The 17,071-nt window shown below is 34.3% G+C and overlaps 1 protein-coding gene across 1 annotated transcript in view; it reads right to left on the reverse strand.

The window, feature by feature from the left end:
• EEA1 (early endosome antigen 1) overlaps positions 1-17,071 on the reverse strand; it is a 112,559-nt gene that overhangs the window by 34,100 nt on the left and 61,388 nt on the right. The window contains exons 12-17 of the mRNA XM_040637313.1: positions 15,234-15,383; positions 13,436-13,555; positions 6,955-7,158; positions 4,223-4,423; positions 3,067-3,180; positions 668-823 (exon numbers count right to left, since the gene is read on the reverse strand). Of these exons, the coding sequence (XP_040493247.1) occupies positions 668-823; positions 3,067-3,180; positions 4,223-4,423; positions 6,955-7,158; positions 13,436-13,555; positions 15,234-15,383 (945 nt within the window). The remainder of the gene's footprint in view (positions 1-667; positions 824-3,066; positions 3,181-4,222; positions 4,424-6,954; positions 7,159-13,435; positions 13,556-15,233; positions 15,384-17,071) is intronic.

Genomic DNA, 17,071 nt, shown 5'->3' on the forward strand with positions numbered 1-17,071 from the left:
CAGAAGTGTTTCATCTGATTGTGAAGGTATAGCTTACATATAAATAGTAATTTGAGAAGTATCTGTTTAATTGATAGTAGATTCCATTTAAAGGCCAAAGGACTCAGGTCAAATCCTCTTCTGATAGGTCTAGTCATTTGATCTCTTTAGTAAATCAACACTTTCACTTGCAATTGTGTTAAAGTAAGAAGCAATTTACCACAGTATAAACTTATTATTAAACTAAACACAAAATCCAAAGGGTATAAACGTAAAGTTTAAAAAAGGAAGAAGTCTGTCATATGTGAAATATATATTGGAAAAAGGAAGTAAGGAGAAGGGAATGATGGAACAAAAGAGGCTTCATAACAACAACGACAAAATGGTAAGTTCCTTATAATTACAGAGTAGATCCCTGGTTGGTTGTTTCTTTGAAATAGTTACACATTACAAAGGAACCAGTATGCACGTTAAAACTGCTATTTGTAAAAGCCATCCATTAATGAAGAAATTAAAATTAAAGATGGAATTCAAAATTAAGGCCTAAAAAATTACATGTAATTTAAAGTTTTATCTGACAACTTCACCCTTGTTTGCAAATTTAAAATCTTCAGTTCCTTCTACGTTATCAGTTTCCATTACTACAGCAGCAGAAAATTTAGGTAAATTCAGTATCTTTCATACAAACCTTGATTTGACCTTCTAATTCTTCGGTTTTTTGTTCTAAAGAGAGGTGCTTCTCTTTATATTCTTTAAGATGACTTTCCAGCTGACTGCAATGTTCTTGCTTATCCTGCAACTTTGTAGTAACCTGATCCAACTGAGTAGTGATCTTATTTAACTCCTATAGAAAAGTACAATTGAAGAAAACTTTGGTAAGGTTTACTTTATTGTATGCCCAGATGTTTCATCAGAGTAAAATTGAAAGTTCTAATTTTATTTAATAAACTATTGGAATAAGACTAGAAAGAAGTCTAATGAGGAATCAGACATTATATTTACCAGTATAAAGGACCTGAACTAAAACCGTACACAGCATGAGATACTAAGTTTATATGCATACCCACTCAATAACTTTTTCTAGGAAGAGTTATTTTAGGAGCCAAAACAATACAACAGAATATTAAATAGGCTAATAATAAAAGAACACTTTTATATTATAATTGTTTTCAATGTTCAAGATGCCATTTCAAAAAATAACATTTAAAAATGGTGACTGCATCTATGAAACTTGTTCATTTATAGTATCTGGAGGCACTGAAAGAACAAAATACAAATTACTAGTAAATCCACCACCCACAAATAATCACTACTAATGTTTTGATAACTTTTCTTTTAGTCTTTTCTGTATGTATCTATCTTTTGATTTATACTTTTAAAACAGGGAGAGAATCTCACTTTACATACTGTTTCATTATAACCTTTATTTTAACATAACAATGCATCATGAAATTGTGACATTATTTTCTAAAATATCATTATAATTGCATAAATTTCCATTTTATTTGATCCAGACCATTTTTTAGCCAAATGTCCTATTTTAGTCTTAGACTGCTACTAAACTTTTTGCATTTTATTAACAGAAATGTAAACAGCATCCTAAAAGCTATGATTATTCCCTTAGGATAAAGAACTAAAAATGAGCTAAAGAATGAAAACTCCTAAAGTTCTTGAAATATATTATCAAACAGCTTTCCCTACCACCATTAAAAGGTTGAACTAACATACATAACCACCAGCAATGTATGAAGGTGGCTTATTCTTCTACACCATCTCCAAACCTTCCAGTGTTCAACACACACATCTGACCTCAATAAGGGCATATTCTGTTACTGTCTTAATTTACAATTGATTCTTAATGAACCTGAATATCTGTTAACATATTTTGACCATTTCCTTTTTTTTGTAGGTTCTTTTAATTCCTAAGTGTTTTAAATACCGAGGATTTATTAACCCTTCATCAGACACATTTCAGAAAATGTTTTATTCTTTTACCATGTGCTTTCAAATTTTGTTAGTGATATTTTTGGCTGAAAAATTTTAAACTTTCAAGTGATTATTCTTATAAATACTCTTTCCATTACAGTTTCTAGCACTGATCTCGTGCTCAGAAAGTACTTTACAGATGTATTTATTAGCAAAAATGCGAGTAAAAAGTTGCAGAACACACATACACAGTGATTCTGTGGACACAAAAGAAAAATATCAGTATGTGTGTGTGCTGTGTGTCTATTTATATATAAATGCATACACATATATCTGTTCAGTGCTTACACAACTCTAGAAGGATGCATACCAAATTTAAGAGCAAACATTCCATCGAAGGAAGAAAATGCGATTAAGGTTTAGGGTAAATATAGAAAACAAAGTTTTTATTTTGTTAACTTGATATATTACTATATTGCTAAAAAAAAATTAGGCCAACAACCAGTGTTACCTCTCAAATAAAAAGTAAATTTTAAAAATTTCTGTCTGGTAAAAGGTAGAAAATCTATCAGCATTTTTACCTTGGCCCTAAAGTAGTAAGCTTTTATTCAATCAGAAGTATTGAAAAAAGTACTTCTGCATTCCCTACAACCCTACTTATTCTCACCCCCAAAATAAAAGAGTAACTCTTACTGCGGTTTGTGCTCTTTTCCTGCTTCCAAGTGGTAAGTATATCCAGGTCATGGCCCACAATACCTACTAAAAACTGACTGCAACCTACTAAAACAGGTGTGAAAGTCTGTCTCTCGTTCCCAATCACTGGCACTTGATGGAATGAAGCAACAACTCAACAATTAGGAGTAGATACTTCAGCTCCACACCACGGTCTACACTAAGGAGTAATAAAATATTAAGAAGCCCAACCACAGCTGCACACCAGTTGGGCTTTATCAAAAACAAAAATGACATTTTTATCTTTATCAGTCCGACTCCTTCCTGCATCTACCACTCAACTGGTTCTGAACTCAGGGAGAAATCAAAGGGAATAAGCAAGTTGACCATGACATTAATAAAATTGAGTATCATTTTTATACATGTTTGCAATTAATTCATCTAACAAAACATTAGGTTATTGGATGAAATTGCATCAGGTTCACCTACCTGCTGTTTATCTTGTAATGCATTTTGGGCTGTGTCCAAATGATTCTGAAGATCTGCTCTCTGAGCAGTTTTTGCTGCTTCTGCCGATAGCAGTAATTCAGTTTTGGCTTTAATCTGTAACAAAATTGACCAGTCATTTCATTTGTATTTAGTTCTTGATTTTCTCTTGCTTGAATATACACTCACTGCTTTTGTCTCTAAATTATTTTAAAAATTAAGTCCTTCGGCAAAAAACATAAGGATTTAGACACTGAAAAATAAGTATGCAATTATCCCCCAAACAGGAATGTGTAAAAGAAAAGACTCCTAATAATGTTTGGATAAATGATGAAATTTATCATGATATATATGATGATATATATGCCCCTGCATGACACCAAAACACTTCTCCCTCTCTCAAACTGGACATCCAAATATTGGGTTATCATATAACTCATCTAACAAATAATTGTATTTTAAATAGGAAGAAATGTGTATCCTCTTCCTCCAAGTTAAAAAGTATCCCTGTTATATTATTCTATATTTCTTATTTTCAATAGAATTATTTTCCTAAAATAAAGAAAATCAAGGCTTAGAAATGTTTCTATAACTTTCTCTACTATAGCATAGGATAAGAAACCAACAATGAAAATGGAAAAAACAATCTGTTTTAATTCCCATCCCATCACTGATTCATTGAACAAGGCTTCTATATTGGCCTCTGAAAGAATGTACATTAAAAATATGCAATGCTACATACGTAAAGGTATTTTGTTAAATCAAACCTTTGAAGCAAAATCTAAAAATCAAAGTCAAAAAGTAACAGAGAAATCTAATGGTATAGTATCAAATGACTTTGAACTTCAAAAACAACAACAAGGATTTCCGGAAAAAAAAGAAAAGCAAAAAAATCTGGTGGTACGGTCTGCCAGAAGAGACAAAGAAAAAAAAAAGGCAAACATGAAACCTCAACAAACTGTCTAGATACAACCTTTATTTAATTCCTATTCCCAATGTTTTTCCACTAATAAATAAGGCAGAGAGAGGGAGAGGGAAGTGGGGGTAGGCAGAGACAGAAAGAGAGACACAAGGAGAGAGAAACAGAATTTACAACATTTAATGGCCCAAAATAGGTGTTTTATTCAAACTCACATTAAATTGCATAATTCAATATTACCTGTATGTCAAGCTGGGAGACCTTCTCCTTGCTCTCATTTAATTGACCAGTCAATTCACTGACATTGGTTTCTAAGGAAAGAACACGGTCTTGTGCAGCTCTAAGATGTGCCTTCTGCTCTTGCACTTGGTCATGCAAATTCTCCTGGGCTTGTTTATGGCTTTCTGACTGATTCTTCAGCTTCTCTGTTAGTTGAGTTACCTATCATACAAGCAAGACTCTAATTATGAAGATCACATATGATATAATAAGAACTAAAAAAACAAATTAAAGGTCCATAAGAATATTAAAGTGCTCTATGATAGATTATCTCATATTTTTTTAAGAAAATTTATTCACATCTTTCCAAAAATAAGCAATCTCTCAAAACTACAAGAAAACAATAAATTCAGATTCCATTATTTTTAAAACCATCTTGACTGAGCTATAATTTACATGAAATAAAATTCACCCAATTTAATTGCATAGTTTGAGATTTGATAAATATATACACTCATTTAACCACTGCCATAATCAGATGGAGAACAATTAAATTACCCCAAAAGGCTTACTCATGCCCCTTCACAGTCAGCACCCTCTACTCATCTCTAGTCCCAGACAACACTGATCTAACTAATAAGAGTTCCTTATATATTCTGAGCATTTAAATCCGAATTGTCAGATAAATGTATTGCAAATATTTTCTCCCAGTCTGTGCCTTGGCTTTTATTTTTGTAACGGCATCTTTTGAAAAGCAAACATTTTTAATTTAGATGAAATCCAATTCATCTGATGTTTCTTCGGTGTACCTTGCTTAAAGTTCATTGAGTTTCTAAAATCTATGGGTTCATATTTTTAATCAAATTGAATTTTTTTTCAGCCATTGTTTCAATAAATATTTTTCTCCCACCCTCTGTCACATCAATTACATGTATGCTAGATTACATGATACTGTCCCACAGGTCACTAAAGCAGAGTTTTTTGGTTTTTTGAGGGGTTTTTTTAGCCCAGCCTTTTTTTCTCTCTGTGGTTCATTTTGGACAGTTTCAATTGTCTTGTCTTAATGTTCACTACTGCTTTCTACTTGGCTAATCTATTAAGCCCATCCAATGAAATTTTAATTATATCCATATCTCTCTTTATATATATAGATATATATGGATATATATAAGTATATATATGAAGTTCTATTTAATTCTTTTTTTATCATTTCCTCTTCTATTTCCATTATTAGAGTTTTTCCTTTATAGTAAAAAGCATATTTTAAGAGCCATACATGTTTTCTTCTTTGAATGTCTAGTAATTTTTTTATATTTATGGTAACAAGTCTTGATTTTGTTGTCTTCTTTCAAAAATGTTTAATTTTGTTCCAGCAGGCAGTTAATATACATGTGGTTCAGCTGGATCTCATTGAAGCTTGTTCTTATGCTTTGTTAGGTCAGGTGTACACTAGCTTTTACCCTAGGGCTAGTTTAGCTTTATCCTAAGGTGTGACATTCCTGGGGTTTCTACTAAATGTCCCCAAAGTGTTCAACCACATCTTTATTCTCTTCCTGGATTTGAACATCTCCCAGCCCTGATCATTTTTCAGTTTGCAGCTTCCTAATGATTGTTCATTGCTTGGCCTCACGAAATCCCGCTGCATGAATGCAAAGTTTAGCAGTCAGCTAAAGGCTCAAGTGCATCCCTTATGCAGATTTCTGGGGCTGCTTCTCTCCATTGTTCCCTCCTCTTTGACATTCTGCCCTACAAAGTACAGGTGCCTCAACCTTTTTGAACTTCGATATCTCACTCCTTAGTTCAGTGAGACCACTGTGCTTTCCTTGGATTCCCCCAACCTGCACCTCAGTCTGGGAAATGTCTCCGGGTCAAAAGCTGGAATGGTCAATAGGTTTACTCCCTTGCTTCTCTTCTCTCAGGAATCAAAGTACTGCATTGCTTGTTGTACAGTATCTGAAAACAGTGGTTTTACACATTTTTTTTCCCTACTGTTACAGTCATTTATGGTGAAAGGACTAAATAAGTATCAGTTACTCCAACATGGCAGGAAGCACAAGTACATAATTTATTTTTATTTATTCTTTTAAAAAGAATTAGAAAAGTGGCATTGCCTATTGATATTTTGTTTTACTATTTTCTCATTTAGATAATTATAACTCTCTTATTGGACAATTCTTACAAAAAAGTAACTATAAATTCTTTCAGTTTGAAAATGTATTAAGCTAAATTTTGTAAGTTTCTCTTAAACTACATATAAGCAACTTATCAAAATTATTATTAACTACGTATTCCAAAAACATATCATGACCAAAATATAAGTAACTAGTAAGCCCACATATTAGGTAATACATAGTAACAACTAACACTTGATTAGTACTTTCAGTTTACAAATATATGTTGTTATTCATTCTTTTTTCAAAACATCACAAAATGCCATGAAGTAAGAATGCATTACTAATAATATCCCTATGTTTCTAATGAGCTGACAAGGTGAAATGATTTGCTTGTGGTCACACAGGTAATAAGTTATGTCCTGGGACATGAACTGAGATTTTCTTTGTCAAATTACACTAACTTACTTTTACTACAATAGCAACCCATCTCTAAGGTAAATGAGATGGTATTTGTCAAAAATATAATATTTAAAAAGTACTAAAAAAAAACAGAATGAAGAGTCATTTAAATAAAGCACTTAGTAAGATTTAGAAAGATAAAAGTCAGTTTTAGAAATAGAATACATTTGACACGCTTACTTGCTCCTGTAAGGTATGGTTTTTTTCTTGTAACTGATTAAGAACAGCAGTCTCTCCTTCACCAGCCTGAATTTTTGCATAAAGATCTTCTCTTTCTTTTTCTAGTAAGGAAATATTCTCTTTACTCTTCTGTAACAAGGCTTCAAGGTTCTGGATCTTTTGGTCCTTATCACCAATTTGACGTAGTACTTGCTCTAAATCATTCTGTAAAGAGGTGAAAACTACTACCTTAAGAATAGAGAACTTAAAAAGTTATTCCTCAAACATAAAATTATTGATAATACATTTTGCAACTCAAACTCTTAGTCTTAATTTTTTAACTACTCTTTACATTTTAACATGGTAAACTTAAATAATTAGAACTATATTATTATTATTGATAATAAACTAGAATTTACTTTCTTAAAAAAACCTTCAATTAACCATATTCTTATTCTAACACTCGACCTCACTGCCCACCACTCTTCTTCTCCTTTAATCCATTGCAGACTCATGGGACTCTCCTTATTCCTTATCACACCAGGCACACTCCCACCTCAGGGCCTTTGCCCTGTTTCTTCTGTCTAGAATACCTTTCCCACAAAGTCACATGGCTCATTACCTCTCCTTCAAATGTTTGCTCAAATGTCACCTACTCAATCAGGCCTACCCTGACCATTACATTTAAAGTTGCAGCCTTTCGGGGCACCTGGGTGGCTCAGTCAGTTGTTCATCGACTCTCGATTTTGGCTCAGGCCATGATCTGTGGGTCATGAGAATGACCCTGCATTGGGAATCTGTGCTCAGAAGGGAGTCTGCTTCTCTCCCTCACCCTTTGCCCCTCCCCGTACTCATAGGCACATGCCTGTTTTCTCTCTTTCTAAAATAAACAAATCTTTTAAAAAATTAAAAAATAGAATAAAATAAAATTGCAGCCTCTCCTAATACTCCTTCTCCTGAATGTTTTTTTTCCCTTTCCATAGCACTTATCTTTTAACACACTAAATAAGTTACTTATTTTTCATATTTATCTGTTTCCCTTTGCCCCCTCACTAGAATGTATGCTCCACAAAGGTGAGGACTTTCATCTGTTTTACTCATTGATGTATACAAGATAAATATGCTCTAAGATATTTGTTGAATGAACAGAAAAATAAAGGACTGCACTCTAACACAGGCACACTCATGAAGGCTCACTTCAATACTCCAATAGGACTCTTCTACTGATACATCAAGGGATCCCTCTTCTTTTACTTTACCAGGGGCCTAGTGTTACACAGAGCAGGGTGCATTAGCCCACATCCAGAACAATGCCCATTAATATTCTGGAGCTATCTAACCCAGAGACTTTGGCTCTGCCTCAATCTTTCTAACACAGCCAGAGAGAATCTCTCCCTAAAATCAGGCCCTAACAAGCCCCTATGCAAACCTTACAGTACCCCACGCTATCTTGCTCACATTGAGTGAGCAACCGCCTGGGACTCTCAACAATTTGCACCCATATTGCACTATTCGAGATCACTTTTAAACATGTTTCTCATCTAAGTTTCAATCACAATATGATGAAAGGCAACCTAATCTATCTGCTCTCATTCTCTGCTCCTGCCACTAATGACCCCTCTCTCCACATCCCACTCATCTTCTGGAACTATAGCTCTAGGCCTAAGCTTTTTTCCAGAACAGTCACTCTATTTCCAAGTCAGAAGTGAAATTTGGTTCACCCTTTACAGATGCTGATTCCCCCTCAACACTCTCGGATACGTAAGGACCATTCTGCTGGGCAAGCAAGGGAGGTTGACTCCTTCCTGGTTTTTAACCTCATAACTCTCCCCATCATGTAAAAACTTCATGCTGCTTTGGGGAGTATGTTATTCATTTACTCTACTTTCTATTCTGTGTTGCTATCATCTATAAATCCCTACCTCATTCACTGAAGACTTGAGACCTGATTTAGTTTTTCTCTCAATCCCAATTTCTGCCAATTTCCTGGGAAATACAAAATACACAAAGAATTAAGAGCACAGCCTCAACATTCATATCATCTTAATTCCTGGATCCTTACTCATTCTATTCAACTACTCACATGCAGGATCTTGTAATCACTTGAAATTGTCCCAGATGAAAAATTTCAACTGTCCTACTCTGTGACCACAACTTCCTGACCATCTTCCAATTTCATGATCTCATTTCTGTTCTTCAATGCCAAACAAACACTGACCTCAATGTTCTTCTAGCATATGCCTCATTTCTCTCGTGAACCTAATATATGGATATGAACTAATCTTAACTATTGTCTCAACCATTCAACATTCTCCAATTCCTTCCACCTTCAAATTCCCAATAGAGCCACCCAAAAAAAAAGTCCACTCCTAGATCAATGTTGCTATCCACTAACTCCAGACCTACATTTCTAAGCACTGTGAGAGCAAAATCATAAGCCTTCAGAGATTGCTGCCACTACAGAGTTCTAGAGTCCAACCTCCATCATATACTCAGAAGCATCTTGTCAATCCCTTCACTTGACTAAGGTTCTTACCCTCAAATATTCGCCTCAACAACTACTTAAAAGCTTCAGTATTCTCTCCAGATTCTTAATATCTGCCCGCCTTTCATTCAACTATTACCATCTCCAACTTTACCCAAAAAAAGGGAGGAGGGGGGAATCTTCTGTGATGATACACCTTGATTTTTCATCCCCTTATCTATAAATATAGATAGATAGATAGATAGATAGATAGATTCATATTTACTCCTTTTCCTCAAGCTTCAAAGAATATTCTTCCAGAGAGGGTAAGTTCAAATTTACCACCACCCATTATATCTGTTACCTCATAGCTTTTCAATAATTTATTACTTCAGTAACCTCTCCCTCAATATCCTCAATTATTCCCTCTCTACCAGTCCCTTTGTCCTAGACTATAAACATGTTCAGGTATCTTTTGTTTTCAAAAACACTTCCCAGACCAAGCCCCATTCATCTCTACCCAGTTTTTAAACAATTCGTATTTAAATTTCAAAAGTAATTCAAACTTACTTTTCCAACTCCCTCATCTCTCATTTACTCATTAAAACATCTCTATCACTTTACTGAAATTATGTTTAACAAGGTCACTAACTTATTCTCAATATGTAAGAATATATACTTATATAATTGTAGTTTAATATAATGGACATTTTTCACTTACCATATTCGGCATCCCCACTACACATCCACATTTGAAGTTGCTGATTACTCCCAACTTTTGACTCTCCCCAATCTTTTGGCTTCCACTCTGCAGGTTCTCCTTAATTACTTTAATCTCTTTCTTTGGGCTGCTCTTCCTCATTCATCTATGCCATTAAGTGCTAGTGTTTCTCAGAAGTCCTATGTTACCAGTTATCTGTTCTCCTCACTACACTCCCCCCCCCCGCCCCGGCTGATCACATCTATTCTAATAATTCCATTTACCCCATATATAGTGATGTTTCTCACAGCTAATATATATAGCATGGTCCCCTCTTCTAAGATTTAAATAAATATATACTATAGGTGCCTCAACAATGTCCAAAACTGAACTCTTCACACTGCCCAATGAAATGGCCGTTTGTCTCATGTTCACTCACACAGTTGATGACACCTCCATTTACCATGTACCCAGTGTTATCAATCTGGAAGTCATTCTCTTTCTCTCTCATTCCCTAGAACTATTAAGTCCTACTTATTTTACTGCCCAAGTATTACTCATGTTGCCCTATGACATCTTTTAACAATTGCTTGAACTAAGGCATTATTATCTTTCATCTAAACTACTGCATATATTAGTCTTTTAACTGAACTCCTGCTTCAGAATATTCCCTCTGAAATCTATCTTTCACAAAACCACAGCAATGACCTATTTAAAAACCAAATCTGGCCACAAGAGTTCTGTCTCAAGACCTCCAATACCTTTTATCTTCAAAGATAAATGTCACACAAGACCTTCTATAAACTTACTCATGTCTAATGCTTTGGCCTCTTCTCTAACTAATCTCTAAATTACACTTTAAGCTCCAGCAAAACCTAACAGTTTCATTCATATCAGCTTCAGTATCCTTGTCCTTTTAATTTCTACTTGGAGTATACTTCTTACTATAATCATCTTCATGAACCCAGAAACATCTACATATCCTTTGCAACTCAAACGGTCACTTTTAAGAAGTTTCCAATGACTGCTCTTTTCCAGACTCTGTCTGAGTTAGGTAACTGCCCTCTGTGGTACCATAATAATTGTATCTACATATATACACCTAGAATGACACTGATTACACCTCTTTAATTAGTTTTTAGGACTTTTCATGTTTCCATAAGGAGAGACTGCCTGGCCTCTTTGACATCCTTTTCTTATTCTTCCCCAGCGAATGAGAATTTAACTAACTGAAAGTTTAGAATAAGGAACTAAATAAAGCATGTTTAACTCAGCCCCTTGTTCTCCCCTCAGTCTAAGAGACAACCTGCCTATAAGAAGTTGAAAGCCTCATTTCCGGCTTTGTCTGTGACTGGATGAATAAATTTAAATCTGGGGTACACTATAAAAAAGTACATTTGGCTGCAGACCTATGCCAAATTCTTTACCTCAGTCTTACTATTCTATTTCTTTGCTACTCTTTACAGTAAAACTCCTAGAGTTATCTATATTCATTGCATCAAACTCTCTCTTCCCATCTTCTCTTGAACCCCTTCCATCATACCTCCTTCTCTATCCAAGTTGCTCTTATCAATGTCATCAATGACCTCCATGTTGCCAAGTCCAATAGGATTCTCAGTCTTCATCTTGTTTGACCTCCGTCTTTCTAACTACCCAGGCCAAACTTCTTGGAATCATCCTTGACTTCTTTCTCTATATCCCACATCAATATATCAGTTAAATGTGTCAGCTTTACTTATATACATAGAATCTAACCATTTCTCACTACATTCACTGTTTCCACTCTGATCTAAGCCTTATCATTTCTTATCTGGATCGCTGTAGTAGTATCTTAGCTAATTTCTTTGCTTACACTCGTGTGTCCCTATAGTGTACTCTCAATACAACAGCCAGAGTAATCCTGTGAAATAATAAGTCAGATCATATTACTCCTTTGCTCAGAACCCTTCAATGATTTCTCACATCACTCACAGTAAAATCCTTAAAATGATCTATGAGGCCTGACATGTTCTCATTCTCTGTGATCTCTACGACCCTGTGCCCCTCTTAGCCTTCTCATCATTCATACCACTCCAGTCACTGGCTTCCTGATATTTCGTAGACATGCTCCTGCTTCAGGCCTTTTAATGCACTGATGCTCTTCTTTCCTTTGGGTCTTTCATCTTCTCAGAGAGGTCTTCCCTGCCAATCTTATGTAACACTGCAATCCCACCTCCAGTCCCCCAGATCCTTCCTACTCCCTGTTCTTTTTTCATCTCCATAGCACTTGAAACCATCTAACACACTACATATTCTGCCTATTTACCTTGGCTTTTCTTTGTCTCCCTCACTAAACTTCATGAGGGCAGACAGCTTTGTCTACTTCATTTGCTGCCACATCCACAAAATCACTTCCTTGGCTAAAAGTAGACATTAATACACATTTGTTGACTGGATAAATGAAAAAACAAGTAAATGAGTACAGTATTTTTATCTCTATCAATCTGACTCCCATCCCACTCTCCAAACTCAGAAGGGTAAGAGAGACATATTACTTACAGCCTCCTTTAAATTCCAACATTGTTTCTGTGTGCACATCATTAAACTGCCATTTTCTAGAAGGCAGGCACTGTGTCTTACTCATCTCTTTATTTTCAGTGCTTACCACAGTGCCTGACATATAGTGCTCAATAATATTCAATGAATTAATGAAAGATTGAAGGAATAAATGAATGTCAAAGTCAAATTCACTTCAAACACTTGGGCACCCGCTTCCCCTTGCTGTAACAGAACAAAAATTTTACTTCTTTCAATCTTGTAAGCTATGCTATAGAATCTGTATAAATTTAGCCCAATCACTTATATTTTCTATACCTACAATTCCAATATTCATATGATAGTTCTGAAGCAGGGAAAGACATGACCAAAATTACTAAGTTCTACTGTAGAAAATACAAAATGTTCTTTTTTACTGGGTTAACTAAATCCAGAAATTTTATTTGCATTTTTTAAGTTTTTCAAATAAGGTACTAATAAAAATAATAAGCAATAAATAATTCATTTTGTATACATAATTTAATAAATATGTTTTATTTAAATAGGTAATTTAGTAAAGAAATTTAATAACATTTAAATATTTTATATAAGTCTACTTATAATAAATCTAGTTATGATAATTTTAAAATGAAAATTTCAACATAGCAATTAAAAGAAAAAGATTTTCTGATCATCCAGATACTGAAAATTATCAAAGACCTCCATAATCAGGTTTTTTGCATTATCTAGTTTTACCACATAAAAGAATAATGATTTGGTTAATTTCTGTTTAAAAGGTTAATAATTCAAATACTAATATTTACCTGAGCTTCTCGAAGTTTTGCTGTAGTGCTTTGTTGAAGAGCTTGTTGTTCTTGATGCTGTTGCTTCGTTTTATCTAATTGATGCTGCAATTCTGTAGAATTTGTTACTTTTTCCTTCAACTTTAAAAAAAATGTAGATTGTCAGCTCACAATTTAAAGGCATAATGCTATCATTCATAAATATCTGGCATTACATTCTGGAAAACAGTATGGAGATTCCTCAAAAAGTTAAAAATAGAGCTACCCTACAACTCAACAATTGCACTACTGGGTATTTACCCCAAAGATACAAACGTAGTGATCCAAAGGGGCACCTGCACCCCAATGTTTATAGCAGCAATGTTCACAATAGCCAAACTATGGAAAGAGCCCAGGTGTCCATCAACAGATGAATAGATAAAGAAAATGTGGCATATATATATATATAAATATATATAAAATGGAATATTACTCAGCCATCAAAAAAATGAAATCTTGCCATTTGCAATGACATGGATGGAACTAGAGGGTATTATGCTAAGTGAAATTAGTCAATCAGGGAAAAACAGTTATCATTTGATCTCACTGATATGTATAATTTAAGAAACAAAACAGAGGATCACAGGGGAAGAGAGGAAAAAATAAAACAAGATGAAACCAGAGAGGGAGACAAACCACGAGACTCTTAATCATAGGAAACAAACTGAGGGTTGCTAGAGGGGGGAGGGGTAGAAGGATGGGGTAACTGGGTGATGGACATAAAGGAGGGCATGTGATGTAATGAGCACTGGGTATTATATAAGACTAATGAATCACAGACACGTATGTCTGAAACCAATAATACATTAAATGTTAATAAAAAAATCTGGCATCACTTCAATTCTCAAAATTCTCAAGTCTGAAGAAAAAACCTAAATTCACACAGTATGTAAAATCAACTTTAAAAGCAATATCTCATTACTTATAGAATCTTAAACTCATGATTATGAAATTATTCCCTAGGAACAGACTCTAATCCTAAGAACACAATTCTTTCCCTAGGTTGGCATTTAGTTCATTAATGCTTTTTTGTATACTTATACGATCAAGGAATTGATTACATACAGATTTTTTGTAACAATAACCTAAACTACAGTATCAATATTTGTTTTATTTTTTTTTCTACAACATAATTATGCTTACTGGAAAAGAATGGGTTATCTATCACGTCTAAGACTCTGGATCTAGAAGAAAATCTGTTGATGAAGCTACAGATTTTAACACTCAGTGTTTGTTCAATTCTAGTAAAAGACATAATTTAATGATAACTTTTACTTTAACCAAAAATAGTTACCATTTTTGGCAACCACACCTTTAATTACGATAGCATTCAATCTTACACTTAAATTGCAAAAGTGAAAATCCTTAAATGCAGACTAAAAGTTTATATGCACCAAATATGTGTCATTAAAGATCCTCACCAACTGTGTTCATGTTTCACTGTTTTATTGGGAAGTTGTCCTTCCTGGGCAGGAAGACTCCTCCCCTTCAGCAGCCTAATAAAGGTCCACCCCTAGAACCTTTCTTGTCTTAAGCTAAAAGAGTAGTCTTAACACATTTTAATTGAGAACTTTAGAGAGTACAGTCACAACAAAATAACCTAATATAGTTAATAATGAGTAGGATTTTTTAGTGGGGAGAAATAAATGTCACAATTTGAAGTAAAAATGTCTAATTAAAGCTCTTAACAATGAAAAAAACTGAACCATAATACTATTTAAGATGCCTCATATCTATCAATAAACTTGCTATTATAAACTCACTTGAAATGTTAGCTTACCTGTTCTTCTAAACGAGAAAGTTTGAGCTGTAGATCAGCCACTTGTTGTTCTTTATCCATCAACTTTTCACTTGAAAGTTGTCTCTGCTCCTTTAGCCTACCATGAGCTTCACCGAGTTGGCGCTCTGTCTCCAGAAGTTTGCTATGTAACTTTAAAAAAGAAAAAGAAAAGTTTGTATAGTACATATGTAAAAACACACACACACTCATTACATCACTACCACCACCTACCTACTTTCTAAACAATGTTTTCTTTTTCACCAGTATAAGTATAAACCTTAATTTTCATATACTTTGGGGGAACCTAAGACTCAGCTGAATTTTAATCACATAAATTATTATGGATCACATAAAACTATGATTAAACATCACAGTTTTAGGGCTTTTTGTTCTCTTAAACAAACAAACAAACAAACAAACACACACAAACAAACAAAAATACAGTGAACCAAAGGCTCCTGTTTGGAATTGAATGTTAGAATCACTTGAGGAGCTTAAAATAATAAAATAAAATTTAAAAATCAGGATGCTCAGGGCACCTGGGTGGCTCAGTCAGTTAAGCTTCCAACTCTGGATCTCAGCGCAGGTCTTGATCTCAGGGTTGTGAGTCCAATAAAAAAAAAAAAATGAAGACACTCAGGCACACACTCAGACCTATTCCATAGTGTTTTTTTTTTTTTTTTTTTTATTTCATAGTGATTCTTGTTTCTTCATAGTTACGAACCACCACAATTAACTCCTTACATTTGGGTACTGAATAGAGCACAAAGCATTCCCAAATGCTCGAACTGGCACATAATTTCTAAGTAAAAGAGAAGAAAGAATACTTTTTAAAAAATATTAGGTGGCCCTCATTCATTAACTTTAAAAAATTGCTACCCAATTAAAACTAAAGGAGAGACTTGCCCTGGAACTAAGAACCATCGCTTTCTCAAATTCTTTATTTTCTCTAACACTACCAGAAACAGTAGTCAGTTTCTCTTGGGGGAAGGGGAAGTTCCATTAAAAAAAGAAAAAAGTTTGTATTAATTTCAGAAGAATAACTGCATGAGTGCTGGGAATATAGAACAAAAATGAGCTGTATGATATTTTAAAAAGTTGCAAGACATTTGGCAAGGCACACACTAAGAGTGTTCCTACACACCAGTCTCATAACACATGCACATGCATATGCCTCAGCAAAATTAAAAATTAATAACCAACATTCTGTACAACTGCTTTCAATCAAAACTATTCAGGTTAAATGTGAAAATATTAAGAATCTATAGCCTCTGTGTCATATTGATACTTACATGCGCTACACTTGCATTTTTCTTCATAAAAATTCATAGTTCATCAGGATAAAGCAAAGTTCTTTTTTATTTTTTTTAAAGATTTCATTTATTTATTTGTTAGAAAGAGAGACAGAACACAAGCAGGAGGAGCAGCAGGCAGGAGGAGAAGCAGGATCCCCATTGAGCAGGGAGCCCAACATGGGCCTCTGTCCCAGGACTCTGGGATCATGACCTGAGCCAAAGGCAGACACTTAACTGACTGAGCCACCCAGACATCCCAGGATAAAACAAAGTTCTATCAGAAAGGTGGACACCCACTATTTTCTTATGCTGTGAAACAATCTGTGGCTATTAGAATATACTCTATCCTTAATAAAGAAAACCACAGTTAATTTTTAAAGTAAAACATGTTTCCATCTAACTAAAATAAGAATCAGTACCGGTTAAAGAGAATGCATTTATTTTATCCTTGTCCTTAGCCAGCACTCTGACATCTTTCTTTTTATTCCTCTTCTTAATATACAGTGGATTAGCTCTATAAAGTAAGTCCCAAACCTTCTCCTT

The sequence above is a fragment of the Ursus maritimus genome, unplaced genomic scaffold (genome assembly GCF_017311325.1).
Source record: "Ursus maritimus isolate PB19 unplaced genomic scaffold, ASM1731132v1 scaffold_21, whole genome shotgun sequence".
Classification (NCBI taxonomy): domain Eukaryota; kingdom Metazoa; phylum Chordata; class Mammalia; order Carnivora; family Ursidae; genus Ursus; species Ursus maritimus.